The 15,794-nt window shown below is 47.4% G+C and overlaps 1 protein-coding gene across 1 annotated transcript in view; it reads left to right on the top strand.

Moving 5' to 3' along the window:
* Positions 1-227: 227 nt before the first annotated feature.
* Positions 228-15,794, top strand: part of LOC311230401 (growth/differentiation factor 11-like) — a gene marked incomplete at its 3' end in the record, with an annotated part of 94,168 nt that continues 78,601 nt past the window's right edge. Inside the window, exon 1 of the mRNA XM_084316670.1 lies at positions 228-1,001. Coding sequence (XP_084172796.1) covers positions 578-1,001 — 424 coding nt within the window. The 5' untranslated portion in view covers positions 228-577. The remainder of the gene's footprint in view (positions 1,002-15,794) is intronic.

Here is a 15,794-nt window from a genome sequence, read left to right as displayed (position 1 = left end):
GGCCTACTGTAATAAGCTGTAGGCTGTTATACACTCTCTGTAAGTCATATTAATGCGTCCTCCTCCCTGCCGCTCTGTCCCTCTTGACTTGGTGACAGACCTAAAAGCCTTTTGTTGCAATCTTAGCCAATGGAGACGGATTACGACACCGGGGAGCGCAGATATATAAAGACCCCTTTTTGGACGCACTTGCACATTTTTCAATGACACTTCTGAACACACACCTATATGGACTAAACTATTATCTGATCGGGGAACCAAAACAATCATTGCACGTGAGCCGCGGGAAATGTATAATTTAGAGAGATAATTGTAAAAAAAAAAAAAAAAAAAACTTTCAATCAAAATAGCCAAACCGACACACACGCACACACACACACTTGGACGCACTTTGTTGAATTTATTACTAAAAGCTCCTGCAAAAAAAAAAAAAAAGGAAAAAATAACTGTCGGGTGATCCAGTTGGAATAGATGAATATCACTGATTGCTTACCTTTGTAGGACAAACAAGCGAACAACCCAGAGGAGGAGGAGGAGGAGGACATATACACCGAGCGTAAAGTCAGCCTGCAGCATCATGCCGAGGTACAACTTTTTACTGTGCCTGACGGTCCTCGTCTCGCTGGGACGCTCGGGCAGCGACGAGCCTCACCTCCTGCTGCAGCCTCCTACCAGCGAGGTGCCCACGGACGCCGGGGGGCCGCTGTCGCCCCCGCTGGACGAGGATCAAGCTCACGAGTGCTCGGCGTGCGTCTGGAGGGAGCAGAGCAAAGTCTTGAGACTGGAGACCATCAAGTCACAGATCCTGAGCAAGCTGCGCTTAAAGCACGCGCCCAACATCAGCCGCGAGGTGGTCAATCAGCTGCTGCCCAAGGCGCCCCCGTTGCAGCAGCTCCTGGACCATCACGACTTCCAGGGGGACGCGTCATCCCAGGACGAGTTCATGGAGGAGGATGAGTACCACGCCACCACGGAGTCCGTGATCACCATGGCCTCGGAGCGTGAGTATATAAACACCCAGATAGATCATGTTTTCAATGTGCATGGATAGAATCTGCACGCTTTTCCCGTGTCATCATCATCATCATCATCATCACCCATGCATTTGGAAACAGTAGCACAGGCACATTGGGAGCAGCTATGCTATACTGTTTCCAAATGCATGGGTGATGTATAGGCTATACTGTTTCCAAATGCATGGGTGATGATGACAAGGAAAAGCATGCATATTATATTCTGTATGCATTGACAACATAGTTCTGCACAAGGTGTCCCCTGGCCTTCAGAGACAGAAAGTACTAGAGCTCGTTGAATAAAACAACCTATACTTCTTGAGAGTATTATTTCCGAATTGAACTATCATGGTGAATTGATGGAATTGGATCAACGCGATGCATGGTCTATAGAGTAGTAGGTCCGTTTTTAGCCACTGCTGTCAAAACATGGATGTGAACTTGATAAATCAATAGTTGACCACATGCTTAACCGAAGTGGTACCATGATGATGATGATGATGGTGATGATGATGATGATGATGATGATGATGATGGGCTACAGTAGGACTGAGCAAGATGGGGTGACTAGGTTAGCCTATACTTGAGCTGTGTTATCCATTTCAGGGATAGGGTCTATTAATTAATTAACTCGTTGTATAGCCCCTAAGACCTTTACACCACTGAACTCCAATGACCAATGTTGTCAGAATGTTTTAAAGTTTTTCATTTTCACATGCAAACGTTTTGTGTTTGGGTTTAATGACCGCACGTACATCCCCCCCTTTTGAATGCCACGCGAAGTCCGGCACATAAATCAATAATGACAATGTAACATTTGGATGGCAGTCGCATATCACTGTGACATAATGTTTTCGCATAGGCTCTATTTAATATTACGGTGACCTGTGACCTCTGAGGCCTCCAACTGCACTGGCCCCGAGACCGCGTCTTCTATCGCATGCTACAGCTTAAGATAATAAGATATTCCTTTATTGATCCCCTTGGGGAAATTCAGCCATCATAGCAGCATGGGGGAGGGGTATGGGGGAGGTACAGGTACATGGTAATAGTAGAAGACACAATACTGTCCTGATGAATTGAAAATGGGGGACCCTGATGTAAACAAGACGAAAGTCTTTCTCTGGTCTGCATCCCCTTAACACTTGTGTGTATTGAGCTGTACTGTATTGTACCCATTCTGCAATCTGTTAATAAAGTTTTCAATCAATCAATCAATCACACAGGTATTACAATTATAGTACAGTAGAGAAAAGTAAAAATAGGCAGTGTAAACAATATAACAATACAATTAACTATGAGCGCATGAGCAAGTAGGCAGTGTTTACCATAAGTTCCACTCCCATAAATCTACAATTAAACTGCAGTGCGGGCCCTAACAGACATTTCATAAAATTGCTGTTGAACCCTGGCAGCTGTGTGCACTATCGGTCCTTTATAGGCGGCTCTCTAGTCCACCGGGTTCCCTGCTGTTCGTCGCAGTGAGAAAAAGTGTGTCCGAGGAGCGGCTATTGTCTCGCATCACGCCGCGGCCCCCTCGACCGCACTTGCCTTTTAAATGCGAAGTTTATAGGCGCAGCTCGTTTCCCCCCCCCCCCTCCACCACGAGTATATACAAAGACCGAGAAACACTCGGGGTCGAGGGGAGTGTGTGACCTTTTTCGTGGCGAATAATCGGGGGGGGTTCAACAACATTTACACACATAATATATTCTGAATGAAATATAGGCCCTGGTCCCAAAAATGATTCCCCCCCATCTCCCCCCCCCCTCTTTCCTCCTCCACGAGTGGAACAAAGATAGGCTTGTGTGTTGTGGGCGACTAAACATCCTCTGTTGTCGCACTTTGTAAGCAGTGGCAATAATGAACTTCACGGGTTTTAATGTTGCGGCTCCCTCACATGCGAAAATGTCGCTCCTCCACACTGACATGTTTTATAGTTGACATTCATTGACTTCGCTTATTATGTGGTTTGTCTTTACTTGTGCCATGCACGGTGCATTACTTTGCCTCTTTCCTTACACCTAATTTTAAATGTAGGCTATTTAGCATCGGGATTTTATTTGATTTCTTTTGTTGTTGTTTGTTATTGTTGTTGTTTTAAGGCTTGAGCTGTCAAGAACGCTCAGTTCTGTCCCGCCCGTAAAACCTTTATTACTTTCATTGTAGTATGATGACCATTTACTTTAGGTGTTTTTGTCATTCCCAAATTATATGGAATGTTTTAGTTTTTTTGTATATGCTTTCTCTGCACTATTATTATAGCTACAGACATATACCCAATCCAATTGCCCATGAAAACTAAACAGATGATTGACATGTTAAGGGTTTAAGTTTTGTTCTGGTTCTTGGCAACCTTGGTATAATTTGAGGCCCATTTAAATTCATGTGGAAGCCAAACACTATGTCCCAGTTGCTTATTATTTATCATGAACAAAGCTTGAAAATGAGAAGAGAACAGCATCATACTGTAGGGCATCAGGTCAATTTGCTGGTTAATAATATTTTCTTCTTCAAATGATCTGCCATGGCCATTCAAATATGTTTAATCTGGACTATCCTCTGTCAACTTGTCCACACAGACATGTAGAAGAAGCCCCTTTCCATCTTTCGGTTGATAGAACCCCCCCCCCCCTCCCCTGTCCATTACAGCCTCCTTGGGGGGCATGGCATGATGCTATCAAGCTATTATTATGATGTCACACCACTGCTCCTCCTGTCCATTATAGGAGGAATGATCACCCTCAAACAGCAGCATCCCTTTGGCTGCATTGCTCTGAGGTTGAGTCGTTCAAGTTCACCAGAGAACCTCGTGTTAAAGGAGATAAGTCCATCTTCTTTGGCACGTGTGTTCATGTCCTTCTTGCGTATATAGACCCTTCCAGAAGGATTCCATCGCTGTTCCGTTGCCAGGGGAACAGCTTTTGGCCCCAGTGTATTTCCTGTCTGTTATTGTATTAGCAAACATTGCAACGAGAAATAAACTTGGGCCCCATTCAGAATTTTATTGTCAAGTTAGGAAAGGTCTATAGGTTTATAGATCAGACCGTTTATTGAGTATGCTTTTCCCTTATAAAGAGTTGGTAGACATTTTCTGCTGATTCATCACTTCCACAGGCCTCAGATGTATCTTCAAACACTTTGTGGATGCCCAGAATGGACCACATCTAATGGAAGAAGCATGTTAACCTGTGGTTCTACTTTTAACTCATTGACCGCCGGGGATTAGACAGGGCCCCGTTCTAGCACTGCCACGCTTTAAAAGATAGGAGTGCGTCACCTTGTTTGTAGAGCTATAACTATATTCTATATTATAGCTATGGATACAATACTATGGCCCATTTGACATCACCTATCTATCGTTCAATATGTGAAAAAGAATACATTTTTCCATCCATACCATCCGTACCATCCATCCGTGTTATACCGTGGTGAATATAAGTATCGTTATAGCGTGGTCTGGGGTAATTCCCGAAAGGCTGAGTAATAGGCTTATACGTCAATTCTACTATAAACGTTGCCGTTTCTTGCCTGTACACGCTATTATTCCCAAACCAAATCTATATCATAGGTATTGTAACTGAGGGGTACAATTCCCTGACTGTATTGATAAGTATGGTATCATTAAACCACTACCGCTTTATGTACTTTAACTACTGGCCACACAGTACATGATATAGATATGATGAACACTTTCCCACCATGAAACCAAGTCCACACAAATGTATAAGTCGAATATTTAATATATAGCAAAGGGTATATACAACGTTCACTTAATGACATTTATGATTTGAATGCACTTGTAAGGCAAATGAGTATTCGTAGGCAAATCAACATTGAATGTCCAATCTCTGGTTACGCAGGAAGCAAGTATACAACCTGGTTCTTTAGGGAACTATAGCGATGGTACTTAATGATTATAGCTGGATATACTAAAGGGGGTCCTGCTGGTTGTAAGTCAGTAGGGGGGGGGGGGTTAGGAGAGCCGCCGGCGATATCCCATCTGGCCAACGATTTCTTGGGAGAATTCAGAGTGCTGAACACGGTGCCCACAGAACCTTGGTCCACAGATGAATACAGTTGGGCCCTCTTGTAGACGGTAGCTGCCGGTCCACAACGAAGAGACGTGAGGCGACCTCACTCGGGGTAGAGCGCCGTCTCACCTGGACTCCTCTCGGGGGGTAGTTCCAACACTCACCAGTGTTGGCTGTTATCCATGGCATAAATCAAAGCACCCAAAGCAAGTAGATAATCCAAGCCGTGTAGGGCTCGCCGTCGTCCGGGTAAGGTAATCCAATGTGCAGGTCCACTCGTCCTAGCCCAGAACTCCTCGGATGAAAGCACCACACGTGGTCTGCCCAGCCTGGTTAAGACTCTAGATAACGCGAGGAAACGATGGGGGTACTACTCACTGTATAACTCTAACCGAACGATGCACCATACATAATAGACTATTATTAACTTAATAGAAATACGTCCCACTCGACGGTATAGTGCCAAACTATGACAATTCAACTATTAATCCACACGATGTCTCAATGCCATTCTGAGGCCAAGTTGACCATACTGCACCACACGTGTATCGTGGGTGAGGCTTAACGTCTTGCCACTAGGTTGGAGGGTAAAGAACTAAGGGCTAAGGGACTAAAAAGAAAGTTCTACTTTACTTGCGCCATATATATATGCGCTGTGAACAAATAGTACCATTCGTATTTCGGTAGACGTATTCCTACGCGGAACCGGGCTAGTAACGACATGTTCGTCGGCACGATTGAACTTGAACCAAGGGGATTGGCTGCTGGCGCCAAGTTCTTGTCCAATGAGAGAATGAAACTATTATGGGCTGTTAGTAGACTAAAGGGATATTCAGTGTATATGTACAAGGAATATACAAGGGATATCAAACGATATACAAATACTATTAAATATATATCCATAAATAAATATATATATTCGGTTTAATCTGATCCTTCACAACAGCCGCCCCCTAATTAGTCCCACCTAATTAGCTAAGCAGAGACAGATTAACCGCACTGTCTACCACTCAAGGTCCGCTGTAAGGGTCAGTCAACTCACAAAGTCATGGGGTCATGGTCGTCATCGATAGTGTCTGGGAGTCTGGGCAGTTCTATTAGCCTCGCCACGGGTCGTGTGTAAGTTCGCCCTTGGACGAGCACCTCAGCTGCTCGGACCTTGCCATCGGCACCGGTGATCACTTTGCTTACGCGGCCAGCCGGCCACATAGCTCTGGGTAGTGACTGGTCGATAATCATGACGACTGTTCCTTCTGTCAAATTGTCTCTCTCTTTTACCCACTTCTGGCGGGTCTGTAGAGACGGTAGGTAGTGGAGTAGGAAGCTGCTCCAAAACTTGTCAGCTAGTACTTGACTGTACCTCCACATTCTTCGGCCGTTCGCTTCTTCAGGCCTGTACATTGTCTGGGGTAGCGCGGGGTCCAGCCGCCCCATCAAGAGTGTGTTGGGGGTGACTGGGTCGACATCTGCTATATCACTGGAGACGTAGCCGAGGGGCTTGGAGTTCAATACTCCCTCGATCTCCGTGAGGACTGTCATTAGGACTTCTTCCGCTACAGTCTGGGCCCCAAGCACGGCGTACAGGGCTGTCTTTATAGAACGTACTTCTCGTTCCCAGGTTCCACCGAAGTGGGGTGCGTTCGGGGGATTAAACTGGAAGTCAATCTGGGATGGAGCGAGGTGGGTCTTAAGTTCTGGGCCCATAGCTTGGAAGCTCTCTCTCAGCTCTCTTTCTCCGCCTTTGAAGTTTGTCCCGTGATCAGACAACAATGTAGACGGTTTTCCTTTCCGTGATGTGAATCTTCGGAAGGCCATAAGGAATGAGTCTGTGCTCATGGTTGGAAGGAGTTCGATATGTATCGCTCTGGTGGTCATGCATTTGAATACAATACCCCACCGCTTCTCGGTTCCTCTTCCTTTCTTTATATACAACGGGCCAAAACAGTCCATGCCTGTGGAGTGGAATGGCTTGTCGCCGAGTCGGAGGCGACAGGGAGGTAGGTCAGCCATCCGGGGTATGCTGGGCTGCGCGCGCCACTTTCGGCAGTCTAGACAGGTTCGCTGGAAGCGTCGCACTGCTTCTCTTCCTTGAAGTATCCAATAGCGACGTCTGATCTCCGCGAAGACTCTCTCTGCTCCTGCGTGGTGTACATCCTCGTCGTATTTCTTTATGATCAGCTCTGTGACCTTGTGTCGGCTGTTCAAGACTATCGGGTACTTAACGTCATCCGGTAGATTGGGGGCCCTCCGCAGACGACCACCCACTCTGATGAGATTATGGGCGTCGCTCTCGGGTGCCAGGTGGAGCAATCTGCTGTCTGATGGGACGGGCTTTCCTCCCTGTAGACAGTCTAGCTCGTCGGGGAACGAGTCTCTCTGGGCTCGTTGTAGTAGAAGAAGTTCTGCTTCTTCGTAGTCAGCTGCTGAAATGTCGGCAGTGGGCTGAATCTCTGGGTGGTGCCACAGAAATGTCTTTAGTTGCGCACTCTGTAGGGTGAGGCAATCATCTATGTTGGGGTCTGTGGAGGCGACTGTGCTCAGTCCACAGAACATAGGTTTCTTGTTCTCAGCCTCCTCTTTACTCGCCTCCCGTGGGGTGGGCGTAGGCCACTCTCCTTCCGGGAGCTTGAGGAACTCTGGTCCGTCACTGTAGATGTTGTGACGGGTGAGGTCATCTAGGGACATTCCCCGGGTGATGACGTCAGCTGGGTTGTGTTTGGTGTCCACATACCGCCAGCTCGCTGCTTCTGTTAACTCTTGAATCTCTGTGACTCTGACTCCCACGAAGACCTTGTATCTGCATGAATCAGACTTGATCCATGTGAGTACTGTCGTGGAATCTGACCACAAGATTGTTCTGTGCACCGGAATGGTGAGTTCACGTTGGATTAACGTGGCTAGATACGCTCCTGCTAGGGCTGCGCAGAGCTCTAGACGCGGGATAGATTGTTGCTTTCGTGGGGCTATTCTTGAGCGAGCCAGGATGACGGCGGTGTGTATCTCTCCTCCCTTCTCTTGGGCACGCAAGTAGGCCACTGATCCATAGGCTACTTCGGAGGCGTCGCTGAAGACGTGTAGATCCATCTTGCATGTCTCTGGCCTCACTGTGGGTGGGAAGTAGCTGCGGCGTATATTGACGCCTGGGAGTGAGCGGAGTTCCGTCTCCCACTCTCTCCATGTGGAGGCAAGGGGTGCGGGTATTGGGTCGTCCCAGCCCTGGTCCTTGTCCCATAGTGCTCGTACAATCATCTTTGCCCTGGTGGTGTAAGGTAGAATACATCCCAACGGGTCATATTGTCTGGCGAGTGTTCTGTACACACTCCGTCTGGTGGTCGGTATCGCCGTCGACCTTCCCTGCTCCGTGGTCAGGGGTTTGTGTCTATAGTGGAGCGAGTCTGTTTTGAAGCGCCAGACTAGTCCTAGTGTCATTTCTTGGGCTTCTCCTGGGATTGTTGCCATCCAGGTCTCGCTGCTGGCAGCCTTGTCCGCGGGGGAGAGGCTGCGCAATACGTGCGGGTCGCTGCTGGCCCACTGCCTGAGATCAAAGCCGCCTTTGATCAGAGAGGCGCGTAGCTTGAGTAGGAGAGCCTCGGCTTCTTCTTGAGTCGAAACGCTTTGTAAACAGTTGTCCACGTAGAAACTGTTCTTCACACTGTGTCGGACCTCTTCATCTGCTGCTGGGTCCTCTGCGACGTGTTTCTGTAGTGCAAATGGGCCGCAGCTGGGCCGCAGCGGACGCGAGCAGAAGGGTCTTCTCTGACCCGTCATCAAGGACGGCGTAAGTGTCCATGACTTTATCTTGGTAGCTCAATGTTACACGGACTACCTTTAAGAGCACTTGGGCGCCGCTGCTGCTGGCGGGGTCAATGTACATGACACTTGCCTTTGTGCTGCTCGATGGTGCAGGTGCAGGCTTTCTTCTGTTACTGTCGTGTAGGACATCTAGGTGGGCTCCGTCACACCGACTGCACCTCTTCTTTAGGCGGCACTCGGCTGCCATGTGACTGCGCGCACATCGGTAACAGCGCCTGTTGGACTTTATCCATTGACTCACTTCTTCTGCATTCATCTTTGTGAACAGGTCACATTGTGACAGCCAGTGTTCCTTCTCGCAGTACGGGCACACCATCTTCCACTTCTCTTTTCTCGAGGGGGTACTGTGGTTCTTACTGCTCGGTACTGATTCTGATTGGTGCATGACAGTCACCGATCTTCTTCCATCGTTTATTCTCCTGGGTCCCTCTCTGGAGCTTGGTGTGCTCCGCACGAACGTATCCAGTCGTAGGCTGCTGACTTCTCTCGCCAGGAAGTCGGCTAGATCGAGGAGGGATGGTTCGGGACCGTTAGGATTACGGTGGTCTCTCTGCCGCCTGAAGCGCTCTTGTCTGGCGGGTGGCAGCTTCTCTAAAATCCTCTCGACGTTAGAGTTGCCGTATAGCTCGTGCATACCCTTTTCTCGTTGCGCTCCCAGCATCCCTACCAGGGACTGCACTTTTATAGACAGGTCGTCTAATGAGCGATTGTCTGTTGCTGGGGGTAGGCGGTCAATATGCCTTATCTCTTGGATTACGTAATCCCATATACGTCCATATCTCTGGTCCAGCGCTGCTAGAGCCGCGGTGTATGGGGTCGTAGAGGTGGCATAGGCTAGCGCTATATTGTGCGCTCGGGGTACTTTCAGGTGCTTCAGTAATATTGCATACTTGTGGCGTTCATCAGCGACATCCACCATCATTGTCTCTAAGCACATCCGGAGCTCCGTGTACTGTGCTCGATTCTCATAGGTGAAGTCTGGAAACGTCAGTGTGCCAATGTATGACGCCGTGGATGGCTGATACATCGGCGAGCGTTGGGGGAGAGGCCTCCTAGGCGAGTCTCCTCTTGCGCCTCTCTGTGGGCTGGTACCGGCAGGGTACCATGGCCCGCTGGTCCAGGTGCTATTCCTCGGGGCTGGTCGTGCGTCATGCTCACCCGTGAATAGAGTCGGGGGTCTGTAGCGCAGCGCCGCGGGGGTATAGCCTGGGCTGTACTGGACCTCCTGGTCCGGTGGAGTACTGTGCTGTCGTCGGGCTTGGTTCTCCTCCTCTCCCTCTTCTTCTTCTATCAGGTCCTCTAGATCCTGTAGTCGTTTATTTAGCTTCTCCGCAGTGTATGCCGCTCCTTCCTTGTAGCTGGGTCTCGCTTGGACCGGTCGGGGAAGGGGGTCTGCGGGGGGTATAGGCTTGGTCTGTTGGTCAAGTTCAGGGTCGCTTGCTCGGTTAGGGGATGCTGCCCTTGACTGTTGTCTCGACGAGTTCCTTGAACCCCTGGCGGAGGGAGAGGGTGTTGCCTTGGTGATCAGCTGCTCCATTAGCTGCGCTTGTAGTCTGTCGCGCTCGCCCTGTAGTCTGTCGCGCTCGGTTTCGCGCTGGATGAGAGCGAGGTCGCGCTCTGCCTCTCTTTGGGCACCGTCAGCGGCGCGCTGGGTGTCTGCTCGGTCTCTTGCCATATTCTCTTCCGTCTGAAGGCGTCTCATCTCCAGGCGTATGCGCTCTTCTTCGCTCCGTTGCTGCGTCTGGAGTCGATCGCGTTCACCCTGAAGTCGATCGCGTTCACCCTGGAGTCGATCGCGTTCGGTAGAGGCTGTCAGGCTGACGAGGAACGCCTGTGATAGCATCCTCTCCGCTTCGCTGGGGGAAGACGGTTGTAGAGGTGAGCCGCTCCTGGCTGTACTCGTTGGGGAGTCCTGGAGCTCTATCTCCTCGGCGCTCTCCTCATCTTGTTCCGTGCAGAGTTCTCTCTCTGTAGGGTTGTCTTCCTCCCGGGGCTGGTCGGGGACTACTTCTTCGGTATTGGCGGGGGGTAAAGGCATGTCAGCTCCCTCCTGGTCCCCACCGTGAGCTTGGTCAGTTACATTAGAACCCACTAGGGCCTTTGTGGTCGGGGTAACCTGGTCGTTAAGGTCAGACATAATTTTACTTTCTACTTTTACCGCGTTTACCGTTTGTCGAAGGCTAGGTAGTTGACTGACAGCGTAATCCTCTAAGTACTGAGGTGTTCTGCACCTTTCTAATATAATATATATATATATATACAGTATATATACTGTATATATATATAAGATTACTCTACATGAAAGTGTTATCCACAGCACCTTTAAAGGTCAACGGTGTAGACCCACAGGTTAGCGTGTCATTTTCACCACACATGGTGAATATTGAGCATCCTTATGCATCTACAAGGTTTGAGCAGGTATACTATACTGTTGTTGGAGGTACTTTTTCAGATACACTAGGAAACCTATGGAAGTGATGAATTGTCAACATGGCACATTAAACAAAGGTCTGATCTATGAACTTATCAAGGCGGCGGCCGGGTAGCACAGCGGACTAAGCGCCTGTCAGCGGGAGGGAAGCCGGTGGGTGGTAATCTGGTCATTGTAAACAGCGACTCCTACAGGTCGGTCAGGGCGCCTGCACAGCGAGGGAGGGAAATGGTGGAGGTAGTGTGACCTCCCACACGTTACACTTCACCAATGAGAGTCCTCGCTGTCAGGTGAAAAGAGGCTGCTGGCTGTCTCCTATATATCGGAGGAAGCATGTGATAGACTTCAGGGCTCCCTAGACCGACCAGTCAGGGGGCACATGCGCGCAACGACCAGGAAGGGGAGGGGGGAATTGGCATAACGACTAAATTGGGATGGGAGGAAAATACAGAAAAACAGGAGGAGAAAAAGTGGATACAAAAAAAAGTACTTATATCAAGGCAAGAAGAACGACATAGGACTACAAAAGTAGAGCATGCACATCCACTCTGGTGATCAGGTGCAAGACAAACAGAAAATCAGCATACAAAATACACACTGTCAGACTTGCTCCCACTATATGATTCTCGAGAGATCAACGCCTGATGAAGGTCCTTAGAACATCTCTCAATAGACATATAGTGGAGGCAAGTCCATAACAGTGTGACTCTATTATCTTTGAAGAATGACATAGTAATCACATGGTGTCTTTTCAACAGTTTTATATGTCTAGAATATTTGGAACATGTTTGTGAAGGTGTTTTTTTGCAAATCTAATCTAAATAAAAATTTATTTATTTATTTTTGAGCACCTTCTTCTTCCTTTGTATTAAACACACAGCTTTTGGTGGGTGTAGCAACACACAGAATTTTAAACAAATTATTTCATTCTCTGCCTGGCTACCCCACACCCAACAGTAAAAACCCTTTACAAACTGGCCAGTACATTAGGTGAGCAGTGTTCCTGGCTCCAAAAAGCACAGCTAATTGATTAATCAAAGCTAATTCATCCCATTGTGACATCATCGAGGGGAATCAATAGAAGCCTTTGCACGGAATGTTTGTGTAGTTCTTTCTCTTCCAGCATAGCTGCCTGTACGTAACCGTTGGTAACCACTTTCACAAGAAAATGCCTCATTTCCGTGCAGTAGTTAAAACACGAAAAGCACGGTATTGCTTTTCCACCATCATATATGTTACAAGATCCAGTAATCAGACACCAAATAATTTAATTTTTGTTGATATATTTATCATATATCATCATCATCATCATCATCATTTATTTATTCGTACATGGAATTACCACAGTCCAACAGTACATATTCATATAATTCACCAAAAAATACCATGGCCGAAAGGAACAGGAAGAAGAAAAAATCTTATATATACCTGCCCCTACACACACACAACACACCGATAGACATATTGTGTAAAACCAAACAGAATATACCCATTTGCAAAAAAAAAATTAAATTTAACATCAACACAACCAAATTAAATCAACATAAATAAACCCATTTTGTCTATCTATCAGTCAAACTACATATTTAGGTTCATTTAGGTATATCAACTCATAACAACTATTGTTTTGCATATAGCAACCGTTGTCTCTTCCAACATGGAGGACAAATGGGCATCTGAAGACTTAAAACTAGGGGTGTAACGGTACACAAAAACCACGGTACGGTACGTACCTTGGTTTTGAAGTCAAGGTTCGGTACGGGTTTTCGGTACAGTGGGGGAAAGTTTGGCTTTCCATGTTCCACTCAGGGGTGATGTAGTGTGCAGTAACTAATTGTACTTGTAGGGCTGTCAACGAATATTCTATATTGAAATTAATAAGCCAATTAAAAAAAGAATAATTATATTAGATTGTGAAAAAAACAGCCCCCGGGTGGGTGGTCGTTAGTGGTTAACATACCGTTGTATTCGTTCGGTACACTACACAGCCGTTCGGTACGGTACGGTACACACTGAAACGGTTCGGTTTGGTACGGATACGTGTACCTTTACACCGCTACTTAAAACCCTGGGCAAATGGCATCATGTTCTCCCAGAGCCCAAATAACATATTAGACGGTCAAATCTTTATTATTATTAGACAGTTGGCCATATTTCTGTTAGCTGCAAGAGTTGAGATATCCCTTCCATCCAATCACTTTGTAAAGTGCTTTGATACCATATCTTGTTAGATAGGCACTTTATAAATACAATTCATTATGAGCCAATAAGACTTGGTAACACTAACACTTAACTTTAGAGGGGGTCGCATAAATAATGAATGAGTACCTAGTAGGAACTAATGAGGAACTATTATGTTAACGAGCAGTTTATAAACATCAGTTACCTCTATAGCACTTAGGAAGCAGAACATAGGTTCTTGATTAACTGCTGCCATGTAGAAAATGAACGATTTGAATCATGTTTGAAACCGAGGCCTGGCTTCACACCTGGTATGTCTCAGGGGCAATGAGGGCACTCTTCCAGAGTGGTTTGTACTTGGTTTCCCTATTACACCTTTAGTAAAGAATGTCCCACTTTACCTTCAGATCCCATATTTCTACCTGCTTTCCTCTGAAACTGCTAAACGTGCTATACAGTGATTGATGGTTATGGTTTGTTAGCACCTCATTAGTTCTTAGGTAGGCCTCTGTATTTGTGCCCCTAAAGGAAGGTGTTACTAATGTGTTTTTATTGCATCACGCAGAAGTGTTAGTGCCTGAACAAGGTCGAAACCTTCCTTCATATCACACATTTGATATGAACATTTACTTCACAATCTAACCCCTGGGTTTCAATGCTGCGTAGTAAGATTATTGTGGTTCATCTTAAAGGGGAACTACGCCCCGATTTCAGAATTCATACATGTTATTCCTGTGGTCTAAGACACCATCTCTCCCGAATCCAAAGACTATAGTGCTAAAACTCAAACTTGTGATGTCATCAAGTTTAAAGTCTGAAGCTGCACCGTAGACAATTAATTGGTAAAGATTTTTTTATAGGGGACACTGAGAGCACCCAGTGGAATGTTATGAGTTCATCATAGGTACATTTCCTGTTTCAGAGCCGAGATCACTACTATAGAATGAAGAATAAAAAAAAAAATAACGAAATCAGTCTCCCATTCAGCGTCAACGGAGCGCACCTACAGACCTTATACTTGATGGCATCGCATGGTTGATTCTTACATCTCTGGTTTCTGGCTTTGGGAGAAGAGAGTAGCTCATGTTCACAAAATATCGATTGAACCGTCTCCAGGCCGTGGAAATAACACGTTAAAATCTTTAAAAAAATGTGAGCGGTGTTCCCCTTTAAGTTTCACCAGAGGCTACGGCAATAGAGAGCAGAGAGGAGGCGGGCACTGCAGAGCTCTACGGCCATAGAGAGCAGAGAGGAGGCGGGCACTGCAGAGCTCTACTTCGTCGGCTTCATCCTTCTTCTCCATCAGCTGCCTCTTTTATCATGTAGTACTTTTCCTCCACCCCCCCCCCTCCACCACCCTCCCATCTCCCCATGAACCCTCTCTCTCTCTCTCTCTCTCTCCTCTCTCTCTCTCTCTCTCTCTCTCTCTCTCTCTCTCTCTCTCTCTCTCTCTCTCTCTCTCTCTCTCTCTCTCTCTCTCTCCCCCCTCCTCTCTCTCTCTCTTTTCCTCCCTCTCTCCCTCTCCTCCGGTACTCGTTGGAAGAAGAGGCGAGAGAACGACTGCATCTCCCTCGCCCGTGGCGCCTTAGTGATCCCACGGGATTAAAAGTACCTCTTCTGTGTGTCTCTCATCCGATAGAAGCGGGACTTCAAACACTTCCCTGCGCACCTCGAACCCGATCACCCTTTCTTCACGGTCATGCGCGCCTGCCTGCCTGCCTGTCTCTCGACGTGCCACGTGGGTTCACACGGTACATGCTGCCTGTCTCTCGACGGGCCACGCGGGGTTCACGCGGTACATGCTGGACTGGACCCATGCCAGGGCAGCATCTTAGTATTCAGTCAAGGGTGCGTGGGCGGCGCCGCGGGGGTTGAGAGGGTCCATGCTTCCTGGTCTCTAATTACTATGAAATTTCATGGAAAAGTGGAGCTATTTATATCATAGTGCGGCATTTTTTGCGTACTGAAAACGTCGCCCTCCGTGTGGAGAGTGCTAGAGTGCTGAGTGGTGACTCTCCTCCGGCTCTCTGCACGTTTGAAATGAAGTGTTTTTGAAGAAGCGTTTGAGCAGGTTTCTACTGTGGTCGGTTCGTGGCACAGCGTCGTGCCTAAGCGTGACGTGTGAATTGTTTGCTGATATTTCTATTATAAAAATCTATATGGCTTTATCCGTGGGCTGAACCCTTTGTAAGTTGTTTTTGTCCTGCATATGTGCACATGTGTGTGCGTGGTGTGTGTGTGCACACGTGCGTGTGTGTGTGTGCATGTGCAAGTGTGTGTTTTGGTGCATGGCCTGCCTTGACTGAGGTGGGGTGAGGCTTT

This window comes from Notolepis coatsorum (genome assembly GCF_963971535.1).
Source record: "Notolepis coatsorum genome assembly, chromosome: 6".
Lineage (NCBI taxonomy): Eukaryota > Metazoa > Chordata > Actinopteri > Aulopiformes > Paralepididae > Notolepis > Notolepis coatsorum.
This window is presented reverse-complemented; position numbering and strand designations above follow the sequence as displayed.